The sequence below is a fragment of the Staurois parvus genome, unplaced genomic scaffold (assembly GCF_062004578.1).
Source record: "Staurois parvus isolate SC_StPar_1 unplaced genomic scaffold, SC_StPar_1.0 ptg000251l, whole genome shotgun sequence".
NCBI classification, from domain to species: Eukaryota; Metazoa; Chordata; class Amphibia; order Anura; family Ranidae; genus Staurois; species Staurois parvus.
In genome coordinates this window covers 3,919,061-3,933,598 of record NW_028318047.1, presented here as the reverse complement: position 1 = coordinate 3,933,598, position 14,538 = coordinate 3,919,061, and the positions used below count along the sequence as shown (strand labels likewise).

Sequence of the window (14,538 nt, the reverse complement as noted above, 5' to 3'; positions counted from 1 at the left end):
TTTTTTGAATCTGTTGTGACAGGAGCTCCACCATGCCTATTTCTATCTGGTCATTCCCTAGGTGTTTCTTTTGCAAAAGTTCAGAAACATTGTGTCACCAAATGTTAACCCCGCCTTTACAGGAAATTCGTTTAATTACTCTGCAAAAATATAATTCTAAACACTCTAGAAATGTTCTATTTGTGTTTGCTCGGCTTCTAATGTTATTGTTACCACCTGCAATGCGCTGCTGTGGAAAACATATTGAAAATATCTTCCTTTATACTGCACTTGGCATGGAAAGTAACATTTTCTTGGAAAAAAAAAATTTCTTTAATGATCAACAATTTTTTATATGTTCTCCACTGATGATTAACATGCTTAACCTTGCAATTCGTGCAATTTGAGACAGAGGGAGAGGTGAAGTTCTGCTGACATCTATTGTCCAATCAGTTAAATTTTCTCTGCATATGATTGGGTATTTTTTGCAAAGTGCAATTTCACCCTTATTCACTAGGATCTGTGAAAAATTCCCTTGCAAAGTAAATAGCTTGTTTGCCTTTAGTAAATTAATGAAGGAGAATTTATGTAGCCCAAAAAAGTAAGCTGGAATCAGTGCAAGGTAAATTTAAGCAAATATATGAGAGTCCACTCTCCCTTTCCAATAAAAGCATGCTTTGCATGCACTTCCAGCAGACATTTTTAGAAGCCAGTCACATAGAAATGCAGATTTTTAATACTGACCATACGCCTATAACTTTTAGGGCATTTGCAACCAGCTAATTTGGTCAAAGGTGAGTAAAAAGAACCAAGGTAATCTACCATTATTATATTTAATGGACTGGTAAACTTTGACCAGTTTAATAGATTGAACTATATTTAAAACATTAAAAGAATGATTGCAATCAAATATAAATTATTCAAAGAAAAGAGCCAGTCAAAGCATTTTGTAAGAAATTGACAGATTTTCTGCTATGTTGGATTGTGGCTTTCTTAACTTGATTGTCCAGTGGTCGAGAGTATATGTGACCACTAAAGGTCATTTTATTTTTATGTTAATTAGTGCAGTTATAGAGAACTATTTACAGACCAGCTGCCATCTCATATTTTGACCAGATTTTATTTCTGGGTCTCCCAACTCATCAGGGGAAGCTTCCCACTTCCTTATCCAGGATCCACTTCATGTGAATCATCATACTAGACACCAGACCTAAGGAGTATGCCATGCTTTCTCAATGTAACCACTTTAGGCATCTGCACGCCTTGCTTCTCACCCAACTTCCATGTCCTAACAACACTTATTTATTTTTCACAGCACAGATTCAGTGGTCAGAGTTAACTGAACAGAAACAGAGTTACTAAACTTTGGTTGATGCATCTTCTGCTGTTCAGTAGTCATTCTTAGATATGTGCGATTGCTTTGCTACGAATCGAAATTCAGATAAAAATTTCATGATGTATCTGAATCTCCAAATCACAATAGTTACAAATTTCACTAACTTAAAAATAAATTATAATTAAAACAACAAATTAATTTGCTTCAATTTGTTTCATTTGAATGACATGATGCGATAGCTTGGACCTTTTGTTAATGTTTGAAGCATCCAAAATAATGTAACTACAAAATGAATGATCCAAATTGATTTGGATCTATTTCTTTTTATTCTAGTGAGGATAGTATGAATATTTTAATAATCAGCCGATTCTTTTTGCATATAAAAAATGCACTACATATGAAATGGAAACATATTGCAATAAATACAGTAAGGTAAAAAAGTGAATTTAGATGATGATTCCTACTTTTTGTGTTGGGGTTGGATGGAGGTGGATCCATCAGAATTTCCAAATCATAACATAATAAATGTATCCGAAAATAATTTGGTTCCATTTGTTACTTTCATTCCTTTTTTCTTTGTGGGTTGGAGTAGCAGGGATGACTGAGAGTGCATAAGGAATTTCACAAAATAACAAATTGACATTAAAACGAATATAGCCAATCTTCCGAAATAACAAACGAATAACCGAACTTCTAAAAATATGAATTAATTCGGAAAAATTTATATATATTCCCCGAAGTAATAAAAACGTTCCAAAAATAAGTCATTCTAACATAACGAATAATACAAAATAAAATGGTTTATATAATGAATGAAAGCAAAGCTAAACACATTTTTCCATCATGCACATTCTAGTCATTCTCCATGAGAGTCTTTCAAGTCTGTCAATACACACCCAGCAGATGAAAAGGAAATTGAAAACAAAAAACTATCAGAACTAAAAAGTAACTTTTCTGGCTGTGATAGCCTAAAGCGGAACTTCACTCTCAATCAACATGAACTATTTCTGATCTTTATGCAGCTAGCATTAGTAAATAGATAGGATAGTACAGGGCTTAAAATTTCAAGTCCTGAGCTACTAGCCAGGCCTTAGAGTTTCTCGCCACCAACAAACGCACACAAACAGAAACACCTGTATGCACACAGACATGTACATACACACACACACACACACAGAAACATGTACACACACATACAGACACATTTTGCATTCCTTTATTTTCTTCCTGGTTTCCTGGTTTAGGCAATTAATGTCATACATCCCAGGAGTCTTCAAGAGGGGAGGGTTCTCAGCTCAGCCAATGCCTGAGCTAAGAACAGATGGATTCCCGGAAGTAACTGCTACATGAATCATCTACCCTTACTCAAGATGGCCACTGCCAGAAATGCCAGGAGGTGTTTTTCAAAATGATTTCTCAGCAAAATAAAGTATGGAGACATTCATGGATTTAGCAGGTTTTTTTGAATATTAGAAATTAATTATATAGCATTTTTGGTTTGTGGCACTCAGATGCAGTGCAGATCCACTTTAAGTAATGTATGGCTGGAAAGACAGTTCCGTTTAACAATCAAAGCCCAGTTACATAAACTCAACCAACTTCAGACTGCTAAGGAGAGATACATGAGAAAATAAAGAAATACAAAATTTACAAAAAAAAAAACATGCATATTTTGCCATTAACGTTGGATGTGAATGGAGTCACTGGTAATATTCAGGCAAAGATAAATACACTGTTGCTTGATAGAGCTTTTAAGATTTTCTTTTTTTCATGTGGATTAAACCTGTAGAGTGTATGTAGTGTTAAGTCATCCTCTAATGGTTTTGTATCACATTTTAGAACAAGATTAACTGGGTTTATGCATGAGCCAGTGGCACAAATTCAAGCAAATTAAAAAATGTGCTTCACGCTATGGGACACTGGCACTGTGACAGCTGAATCCCAAACGGGGAAATTCTGCGCAAAGTCTCTAACTGAAGCCTGTTGGAGTTAAAGGGGCAGTAATTCATTCTAGCATTGTTTTTAAAAATTGTAAAAACAGAGCAATTAGGTTTTTTACTAAGCCGTATGACTTATATTTCCCAAGGATAGATTATTAGTGCTTTGCACCACCCTGAGAGACAATGGCATTCCTTGCTTATAAAGGAAAGTATAACTAACTGATTTTATGTTTTTTTTTAATTTAGGTAAAGTGGTGAGAGTTTAGAAACAGTGATGGGCTAATCTTTCCAGGTTTTTTTAATTTAGGTAAAGTGGTGAGAGTTTAGAAACAGTGATGGGCTAATCTTTCCAGTTCCGATTTGCAGTGGGTTGGCAAATCTAGGTCGAAATGTTGTAGTAAATCTATTTGAAGACTATGTGGGGGGGGGGGAATGTCCTCTTCAATTATTTTAAGTTTGAATATATTTTTATTGTTTTCAAGAGAAAATACAAAGGCATATGCATAACCAATGCAAAGGTAGGAGAATAGGTTATCCAAAATATCCAAGAACTTCAAGAGACTTACAAAAATATTATGTAACAGAACATAAAGTTTGATCTTCAGCAATAGATGTTACCTTCTATCTTTGATCGGTAACCTTAATAAAGGAATTGAGTGCAAAGCTTGTGTAATAGAAATTGAGTGTAAGCCCTGAATATGGTCTCTAAGACCGTATGTGGGAATAATTATGGATGGAAAATAAGAGTGAAAATGGGAGATAATGAGACAATCAGAAGAAGAGGATGAGGGGGGTAAAATATGGAACGTTTCATGAATTTGCGTGTCATCCTTGCACAGGGGCCATACAAATCTTCTCTGTGCCATTACAATTTTAGTATATGTACTGATAAAATAAGCACTTCTTCAATTATTTTAAACCATATCTCCACATTCCCTTACTCCCTCCCTTTCCTAAATTTCCTATTATGCTAATAATATTCAAATATAGACAGTCATGTGCTTCCTCATGCATGTAGTGCCTAAATGGCTGGCACTTTCACCATGGCTGATATGCTTCAGGCAGAGGTAGCAAATTACAATGGTGCTGTTGGCAGCTGATACATTAAAAAAGGCCCACCCTGCAGAGCTCTGTGGAGGGACCCAGGAAATAGCAATGGCCTGTACCTGTGGGGCAGTGCCACCAAATCTATTTGGAGGGCTGCTTCCTCCAGTTTTCTTCAAATTGCCCCTACCCCTGGAAAAAATTGTCCCTTGCTACTGTTCTGTCTCTGCCTCAAAATATTCCTCTTTTCCAAATAGTGGCACCCACAGACGTTTTACCACCTCATCATCCACCCCAGCCTCATTGATGCTATCCAGTTCTCAGTAAGCTCCAGCTGCTTGAACACCACTGCTTCTTGTTGTTTCCTGCCTGATGTCCCCTGTCAGCTATTACTCTCCTCTCTTTCTATGGTCATGGTCTTCCTCATCCTTCATATCTTTTGGCATTTTTATTTTATTTTTATAACTTCAGTAGTTACTCTTTTTATTTGATGCAGCTGCTAATGATCATGGCACACCGGCAATTTGTAACTGTATAGACATGTATTGTAGCCAGCTGAAAAATCGCCATACGAAATAACAAAAGAGAGCTGTAGCTGTTACATATTTCTGCTACAATTTCACTCACGTGGCATAGCCCTAACTCTGGGACTACATAGGCAGTTTAAGCTCTTCAAAATTTAACCACTTGTTGATGATTTTCTCCAGGAGGAGTGATGTCAACAAAATCGATTTATCTGCAGAATTACCAGTTTTGCCAAAGTGCAAAAATAATTTCAAAGAACAAATTCCAAACATTTTTCTTTATTTTGAGGACTTTTTTTTAGCATGTACATAAGGTAGTTACATTTATTTCACTTAGTTTTCTTTGTATTTATATGCTTTTTCTTTTATTTGTGTATTTAATTGGTATGGGTGTACTGTCATGTTTTTTTTTTTACTTTTTCCACTATCTTTTTTTCATATTAAAAATATAAATTAACAAGGCTAATCAGGGACAGTTTTCTGGTCCCTGAAGATTGTACAATCAGATTGTAGTCCGCTGTTGGACCCACTGTCGGCCAAATCTGTGACCTACATAAGTATGACCTTAGAGCTTTGGCCATACTTCTCCATTGAAGACCATCTCTGGTATATCAGTCCTCATTTTGTGCAATGAATAAAACTTTAAAGAGAACCTGTCAGATAAAATACATAGGAGGGGCCACTGTTAACTTGCATTTGAAGATGTACCCTAATAATCTGTAATTCTTATCCTGCCTTTACAACTTAGTCACTGACCTGCAACAAGTATACATATATGGCGTTCTGAATACCCAGACATGCACTACCCCTTACATATTTTGATCTCCTTATGGCCTTGTACCCTTGCATGTTACATTGAATGGCAGATTTTTTTCTTAAAAACTATTTCATGGCCTGTTCATATCAGCAGTTGAAGGGCAGTAAAACTCATGGTTGAGTCACATTTTTACCATTCCCCCAAACTGCTCTCCCCTTAGCTGCAGAGAGAGTGGCCGGGGGTGTACCCATGCCACAACCACAATATTTTGCTTTCTTGTTGAAGTAGGAAATTTACCCCCTGTCACTTTCAGTGGGTGTAGTTCCCACTGAGTGTGACCAAAGAGAATGGTGCAATTATGCAAGTGCCCCACAACATGTTAGCAGGTGCAGTTAGCTTGCTTGCCACTAAATGGCTCTGTTCCAATTATAGCATAGTAAAGGGGAAAGTCATAAGGAGATATTAGTCTCCCTTTTAAAGAGATCCCTCTTCTAGTGATACCAGGGGTGTAGTGAGTACCCATATAAAGGCCAGCTGTGGGAGGGACCCAGTAGTTGGACATGGGAGCCAAACACACCAGAGTAATGAGGATGTAGTTAGAAACTGCCTAAGGGCCCATACCAGGGCTGATGGCCCGTGAGCTAGACCAGATATAGTTGCCTTGACTCATTTACCGTTGTCTAAGGGCCATGAGCAGGATGCAAAAAGGCCTTTCTTCAGGCTAGGCCAGAGTTCTCTGAAGTGAGTATTGGTACACCTGAGAGTACCATTGGGGAGTTTGCCCAGCTGGGCAGAACTATAGGAAGAACATGGAGAGAGTGACTGATATACTAATGAAGACATCTTGTTCATACTCGATGATGAAAGCTGAATGCTGAGGACTTAATATATATGGGGGAAGTAGTCTCAACACTGTAGTGCTCCTAAGAAGAGAAGGTGATAAGGGAAAATTGTGTGCTGGCGTTATGCACCTACGTCCAGGAGTTAGAGATAATATGGTGAAGGATTCCATCTACCCACAGATGGGTAGTTGTCTTATCCAAGAAAAAATGAGGAGGGGACTTACACGGTCTGGTGCCAACACCCAGCCAATCACAAGCCCCCTTATATGAGTTCACTGAACGCAGTCACAGCATACTAGTTAGCAGGGGCGGACTGACCATTTGGAGACTCAGGCACTGCCCGAGGGCCCGGGGTCAGTAGGGGGCCCCATGAGATGCCCCTGGTACCTTTTTCATAGGCTTTTTTGAGTTTGGGCAAGGACACAGTTGCCCCATGATCCCCTATTGCCCGGGGGTCCCATGAGTTGTCAGTCCGCCCCTGCTAGTTAGTGAGGTGTTCAAGAGGTTAAAGAAGGTGGTGAGGAGGCAATACAAAACCCCCTTGCTTGCCTGTCAAATGTTTCCTGAAGAGAGATCTGAACGCTTTTTAGTAAAACATAAAAAATAGTCCAGCGTTCATTAAAACAAACAAGCAGTATTCAGGACTGCCTACTGCCACATGTGACCAGGCCAAAGGCCCATGGAAACAAGGTTTTAAGATTCCATGCTGAACATTTCCTACACAAGGTCCTGCAGTAGGGTCTCCCTCCATATGTGTGCAGATGGGAACTTAGTCAATGAGAAAATACAAAATACAGAGAAAAATGTATTATTAAAGGGCTTTAGGCTTCTGAAAGGCACATAGAAATTATAGCTTTTTTTCCATGTCCCTCATATTTGGTGTTAGCTATAGTGAATGAATTGAATATCTGAATAGCCGGAAAATCTTTTTTTGACTGCTAAAGCCTTCGTTTTATTGAGCCTTTGGTGCTTTCTGATTAAATTACCATTGCAAACATATTTTTAAGCAAATGCAGATAAAGGTTATTAGGGGATTATAGGATCATTCAGCTAATTTTACATGCCATTGTGTCAAAACACTGATTAGGGATATAACAATGTTATTTTTTATTTTTTTTTAAATAAAATAAAAAAATAAAATTACCAGAGCTGGCACATTGGGAAGTAAATTACAGTTTTCAATTTTGACTTAATTTGCAAATTCATGTTTAAGAAATATTATATGAGTCTCCTTCTCTTCTCTCCTCTCTTTGTTTTCTACCCTCAACTTTCTCTCTTTTGATTCTTCTATTTGCCGTTATATAATCCAGCAATGGTGATAGGTCCCCCACTGTGGATACGGGCTTTAAGGGAATCATTTTATTGTTCTTTATGTAGTGAATGTGAATATGTGAACTACTTCGAGTGCCCATCTCTAGAGTCATTTAAGCAGACCTTGTTATGGTGTAATAGTGGATTATTGCTATGATGCTGTTGGCTGGATGTGTATAATAACTTTTCCTGGCCCACCTCACGACAGCACACAATGGGTTAATGCCTCCTCTGGAACCCAGAGGACCACTTCTTCCTTAGCTAAATAAAAGACAACCCCTCTCCAACTGAGGTGTTCTTTTTTTTTTGGTCATGCTCCAGGCCACCTGTTGATTGCAGCTGGTAAGTATTTTGAATGCTGCAGTAATTTCCACCCCTGCTGCACCTACTCCTCCAGGTTCAACCTCCCTGGTGTTGGAAGACCCAGAATGTTGGATGTAAACCTTCCTGAAACTGGGAGCCCTGTGTGCAGAGCTGCTTAAATAGCATGAGTATTGTACAATTGTACAGATGTGGTATTAGAAAAGCTTTGCAATGTCATCATTGCCTTTCCCTTGGGGTTTTTCCTGTCTTATATAGGCAGCACACAGCATTGCTCTCTTGGCTTTATTTTTAGTCTGGATGATGTCACAGAGGGCAGAGAATTAGGGCAGAGCGGGATATTGACCACCAGTCACCAAGCAACAGCGTAAACAGTCTTAAAGTGTTACTAAACCCACAACAGTAAAATCAGTCTGTATTTGCAGTAAAGCATGCTTATTATACTCACTGTGGAACCTAAGGGGTTAATACTCTACATTGTGTAGAAAGGCAGTTTGACCCTGACTTCTCTTCTTCAAATGTCCCCTTCTTATCTCCTGATAAGACACACTGAACTTGTAGCCATTCTGCACACTCTCAGTTTAGTGTGTATTGCTAGAGAGGTTTTTTTTTCTTGGGAGAGTGCATGTGATCAGCACAGGGCCAATCAGCACTGTCCAGACAGAGGTCAGGGGTTTTGCATCCTCCTAGAGCAGAAAGAAAACTCCTCCTACAAGCTTTTGCTAGTGCTTGGCTGAACACTGATAGAAGCCACAAGACTGCTATAACTTCTGATGAGAAAAGGTATTTAGCAGTTTATATTTATTAAAATAATTGCATTTCTGTGTTCTGTGTACTGTGGGAGACCAGATATAGTGAATGCAGGGTCTGGGGTTTAGTAATACTTTAAAAGTCTGCAGAGGGACTGGCTTCTCTCCCTTTCTCTTTGCAGTCCAGTCAGGTAAAGACTTGTTGCTGTTGCTCCCTGCTGTGCTGTGTGCTCCTAGAGGTTGGACAGTCGGACTGTTTTTTGTCTCAGATTCTGTGTCTCCTCTGGATGTGCTGCCCTGGCTCCCATGTTATGCTGTGTTCTTCTGTAGGTTTGACAGTATGACTAATTTTGTGTCTCCTGTTTGCCTCTGGGATGGCTGCCTGGTCTCACCTGCTGCTGCTTCTGAAGTAGGTGGATGAAGGTAGATGGGTGGGTACATGTTTTTGGTGAGTGGTAAATATGATTTTCTCCATATAATTTGTGCAGATATAAGCTTGCCACACCTGTTAGCAGAACAGAATACATGGGACATGTTTTTAAACCCTCATGCAAAAACATTCAGAACACAGTAATTATGGTGATCTGGCTATCAGGCTTGTAGAGAATCAATACAGTGGCAGGTTTTGCCGGTCAACCACCAACAGTGTTAACTTTGATACATAAAGTGTTTAGAAATTACTCTAAAGTCAAGAGTGGAACCTGCAAGATTTGGCAGTTTCAGGAGTTGAACCTGGCAGCTGACTTTTGGTGGATGCTTTGATAAACCTAGTACAGGCACTAGTGCACTCAGTCACAACCATGAGAGCATTGTGGTTATGCCACTGAAGGGCAGATGGAGCCTCCACACAAGCCTTCTGTAACATGTCATATAATATGAGGTTGTTATTTGGCAAACACTGGACAATACAATTAGGTGAATTACAGGAGGAAAGGGCTGGACTGTGACCACAGAATAGTAAGAGGAGGCAGCCATCTTTTCACTCTATTTCACTCAGTCTATTGATCTTCAGAAGGGTTCAGGAGGCCAAATCTTATAGGCCAGGCTGCAGATTTATTAGATTATAATAGAGGTGGCTCAAGGTTACTATTTGCATGCAATCAAGTCCAAAGAAGGTTGCTAAGATGGCTGGAAAGTTTTTTGAAGGTGGGCCCAACCAGTCTGTTCCAGTTGCTGCAAGGATAGCCTCCTTCCAGAGGGTTTGGATGACAAACATCAAAGGCTAGTGGGTCTGGAAGATAGTTAATTGGGAGTACAATGGAGAATTCCAAAGTAGACCACTGAATCCATTTCATTCATGACCAACAGATCTCAGAAGAGAACATTTTTTTGCAAGATTACGTAAAAGGAATTTATACTGATACAAGGTCATCATGCCCGTGAAGCTGGAAGAACAAAACTTGTGGGGCTTTTTTCTACATTTTTATAGTACCCAAGGCAGGAGCCTTCTGGCCTGTTTTGGTTTGAAGGAATCGAATATGAACATAAACACCAATAGGTTCAAGATGGAGTCCTTGCAGACAGTCCTGGTGATAATTCAGCAGGAAGACCGATTAGTGTCAATCGACTCATACTTCCATGTACCAATCAATGCCAAGCACCAGAGCATGTGAGATTTGCGGTGGCTGAATGTCACTTCCAGTTAAGATGTCTGCCTTTTTCAGAATCAGCATATGCAGAATGCAGACTCTACGATGGTCTTGAATGGAAAGTAGCTTTTCTAGCATTGCAAGCCTTTTAGAATCTTCTACAAGGGGGCCTGAGTGAATTTGATGATTGACAACAAGATAGCATTAGCCTACATTGCCTGCCAAGGGGACACCAAAAGTCTTTTCCTATTACATCTTGCAACAGAAGCTTTTTGCTGGGCATAGAGCCACTTACAAGCAGTTAATGTTGGTCTTCTTACCAGGAAATCAGAATAAACTAATGGATCGGTTAAGCAGAATATTTTCCAACAACGAGTGCCTCAAACCAATATTGGCCATATGGGGTTTTTCAGCAGTAGTTCTCCACTGATATTTGCAATGTGAAGACTTTGTGATACAAGATAGGTTCACAGTACCATAGGATTTCCATTTGATCTTTGTCTCTCTCTGGTGTCCTTGAATATCAAGGATATAAAAATTTGGACAGAACAGGTTCATGCCGTACAGGTGCTTTTCACCTACCGAGAAGACCTTGGCTTTTGTTGTTCCTCCAGATGTCATCAGCACCACCACTCTCATTTCTGGTCAAATTAAATCTTTTATTGCAAGGTCAGTGACAGCACCCCAGTCCACTGAGATTACTTTTAATAGCCTGGCTATGGCATAGGCCAGACTGGAGGTGCAGGGATTCTCATCTGAGGTGGTTCACATCTTGGTGAACACCAGAAGATCATCTATGAATGCTACAGAAGAGATGATATGAAGGAAGTCTGTTTAGTGTGCTCTGTAAAAGATTTTTCCTATGTGTCCTCTGCTCTAGCCAATATCCTGGACTTTTTACAGTCTGTGCTAGAGGTCGGACTTTATATGTACCCATTGTGTTTGTAGCTTATATTATATCACCCGGCATCTTCCTTTACACTGTACTAATATATTATTCATAGATGAAAAAGATTACCTAGTACTAGTAATATACACACAGTGGTATGGTGATTATGTATGATTTTACATTTATCTATGTGATATGTGTATTAGAAAGATTGATTTTTATGGCACATTGTTCTAGGTTTACCAGATTATTCATAAGGACCCAACTCTATGCAGGTTTGGTTTAGAGTCAAAAACTAGCCTTTCATTCTTTTGTTTTCTTATGGACTTTTTGCTAAGGACTCCCAAGCCGATTTGACACACTATGAAAGCCCACTGAGGGTGGGGTGGAGCTGTGTGATTTGAGGACCCAGAGGAAAAGCTATAAAATTTAGGTTCTTTCTAGAACCTCTATAGAACCTATATGCTAGAAAGCAGGCTCCAACAGCTGTTTTCTGCAGGACTGAAAAAACTAGCTGTCGCAGCCTGCGTTCTAATTCATAGATATATTCTTTAACAATATTAACTATTTTTACTCCTCTAACCCTTTTGAGCTGGTTATCTACATACTGATATCCGCACCTAAAGCCCTGATGTAGGGAGGCCTCCAAATGTCAGAAACATGTTAGCTTTTCATACTGAATTGTATTATAAATAAAATAAATAAAACAAAGGGGAACTAGAGTCCCACATAGAAATTTTTTTAGGTGTTAGAGTTTTTGGCAAAAGAGTTTTTGCCAATAAAACATTACCCCATGTGCCTAACAATTTATGCTCTAAGAATACACACTTCTTAGCGCATGTGCTGTGCAGTGTATATACTGACTCAATCCCAACATGCTAAGAATAGAGCTAGATGTCAGGGACGATGCATGTGTGTTACATCATTGGCCATCCTAAGGCCAAACAGAAGCATTATGTGACCCAGCAAAAGCAGTCAGGGAGATGGCAGCATTGGACAGAACAGTCATTGGAGGCTGGATCTGACACAGCTGGAGGATGGCACAATGAGTGGTCAATGTGTCATAATGTTCATGTTTGCTTTGTATATTTTCACATCATGGAAAAAGCTCTCCTGCACATAGACCCACACCAAAATTAGTTCACACTAGAACTAGGTGCAGGAAACTCATTCTGTGTGTTTTTCCCACACCACTATCAAAATGCACTGGGTGTGTGATTTGCTGCAGGGTGTCATTGTATTCCTAATGATACCCCAAATGCAGATCACAAATACAATGCATTTTCCAGCAAGAGATTGCATACTGATACTGCAGTACCATGCGACCCGGTTGCAGTGCGTTCTTAAAAGTAGTGCATGCACTACTTTGAGTGCGATCCAGTGCAATTTCAGCCCATTTAAGTGAATGCTCTGAAATTCATACAGAAATCATGCAGGAATGTGGACCATACTCTTGTGCCATTCAGGTATGATTCAGACTTAAATAATTACACTTGGACACTAAATTGTTGGTGTGGTCATCCAATAAATTTGTAACCAAAGTGCCCTATAGAGAGAAAACTACAGAGCAGCAGCCATAAATATTTAGCATATGGGGTAAGTGACTACACAAGATGAACATCAGGATAAAAATTACAGCAGTTCAGCAGGTAGGCTAGCCCCTTAAACTAGAATTCCAGCTTAAATCTAACTAATCTTAAAAATGCACCCCCCCCCCTTAACACCTATGCTGAGTAACCTTTCTAAGAAGATGTACTGTATATACTTACCTATTTCTGCTCATTTGATCCGGCCCCCCTCTATCAAACAGTGGTGGCTGCAGGTGGAAGGAGGGAACGCTGCTAAGCGATGGGCCATAGGAGCCTATAGGTGACGTCACCACTCGCAGTTATTGTGAGCCATTGTCGAGTGCTCTTGCTCTCCCCTGCAGCCTGTGCTGGCTGACACAGGGAGATCAAGTGACCAGACCAGAGCAGCCTGAAAACGGTAAATATATACATCTTTCTTACACAGGTTAGTTAGCATGTGTTTGAAGGGGGGGAGGGTGCATTTGTAAGATTATTATGTTTATCCTGGAATTCTATATCAAGCATAAGCATTTTTTAAGTTTGTCCGGAATGTTCTTTAATATAAAGGTAACTTGTATTTTTAGTTTACTGCTCCTTTATGCTGTCATTACATAATATCATTTTGAAGAGTTATTTACATGTTTTCTGAACACTGTGCCCTGTCATAATCTGGAATACCCTCCACTGTGAAAAGTGCCAGACAAACAAGGTAACCCTTTAATTTTGTACAGGCCTATCTACACACCTCGCATCCAGGAGGGAATAAAAGCCAGATTGTAAAGTAATTATAATCTCTTGAAAAGCAGCCAGCCACACAGACTGCATCTATCCGTCTTTATTAATTTGTGTACAGTTCTTTCTACTGAAGAAACTTTCTTACGATGTGAACATGGAAAACTCTCAGACAGCCCTCAAACTTTTAGTTTGAATAAAAAAGAAAGAAGAAAAGCCAAGCTTACGGCAGCAGTCTAAATGCTACGACATGCCCATATGTTTAAGGAGCTCTGACGAATATAAGCAGAGCACATTCTCAGAGCTACATGATGAGAACTTGCTGACTTTTTTTCTTTTTTTTTTTTTGAAAGCTTCAAATACTTTTGGCTGAGTTTCACTTTTCCTTGCAGACTTTAGTAGTCTGTGACTGTGGCCCTTCTCCTTTCTCAGTCAACTCTAAACATGTGCTTTTGTGCAGTTCGCTCTGTTGAGTTGTGTGCACAGTTATGTGGCCTCAATGGATTTTTTTCACTCAGCAGTTAAAGAGGGTAAACTCATTCCAACACACAACATACTATCTGGACTGTGCGCAGCACAATAGCTGAAGATCTTTTTATGTATATTTTTGTTTCTGGCCTGTTTTCATTCTTTTATTAGTTTGTGTTTCAATTTCTGGAAATCTATACTCTGCACTAAATTTAAATGGGTGACTGCATTACAATTAAGAAAAAGCACCTACAAAAACCAATATTCAGGTAAGTCATCTTGTACTTTGTCGAACTTTGTTTAAACTTTCTCAGGCATGTGTCGTGATAAAATTGGTTATTACAGTACAGTTTGTACTTGTCGTATACATTGTGTTAAGTAATAATTGTTTGCGAGTTGTACCAGTGACGTAAAGTTTTGTGCTGCTGAAAAGAGAACATGTTGATGTTTTTTCTGCTGGAAGCCTTGATTTACTTCTCCCACTATAAC

At 39.2% G+C, this 14,538-nt stretch overlaps 1 protein-coding gene and 1 non-coding gene across 3 annotated transcripts in view; one reads left to right on the top strand and one right to left on the bottom strand.

Annotated features, from left to right (window-relative positions):
- Positions 1–14,538, top strand: part of PDE1A (phosphodiesterase 1A) — a 351,420-nt gene that overhangs the window by 60,677 nt on the left and 276,205 nt on the right. Inside the window, exon 1 of one of the 2 annotated variants that reach the window (XM_089680840.1) lies at positions 13,913–14,318. The exons of the other annotated variant lie outside the window; for it this stretch is intronic. Within the exon in view, the coding sequence (XP_089536966.1) occupies positions 14,266–14,318 (53 nt within the window). The 5' untranslated portion in view covers positions 13,913–14,265. Of the gene's footprint in view, positions 1–13,912; positions 14,319–14,538 lie in introns of those variants that run through there. 2 annotated transcript variants of the gene reach the window in all.
- LOC149459631 (U6 spliceosomal RNA) lies at positions 4,050–4,156 on the bottom strand. Its single transcript, XR_016313251.1, has one exon. It is a non-coding gene; the product is annotated as a U6 spliceosomal RNA (small nuclear RNA).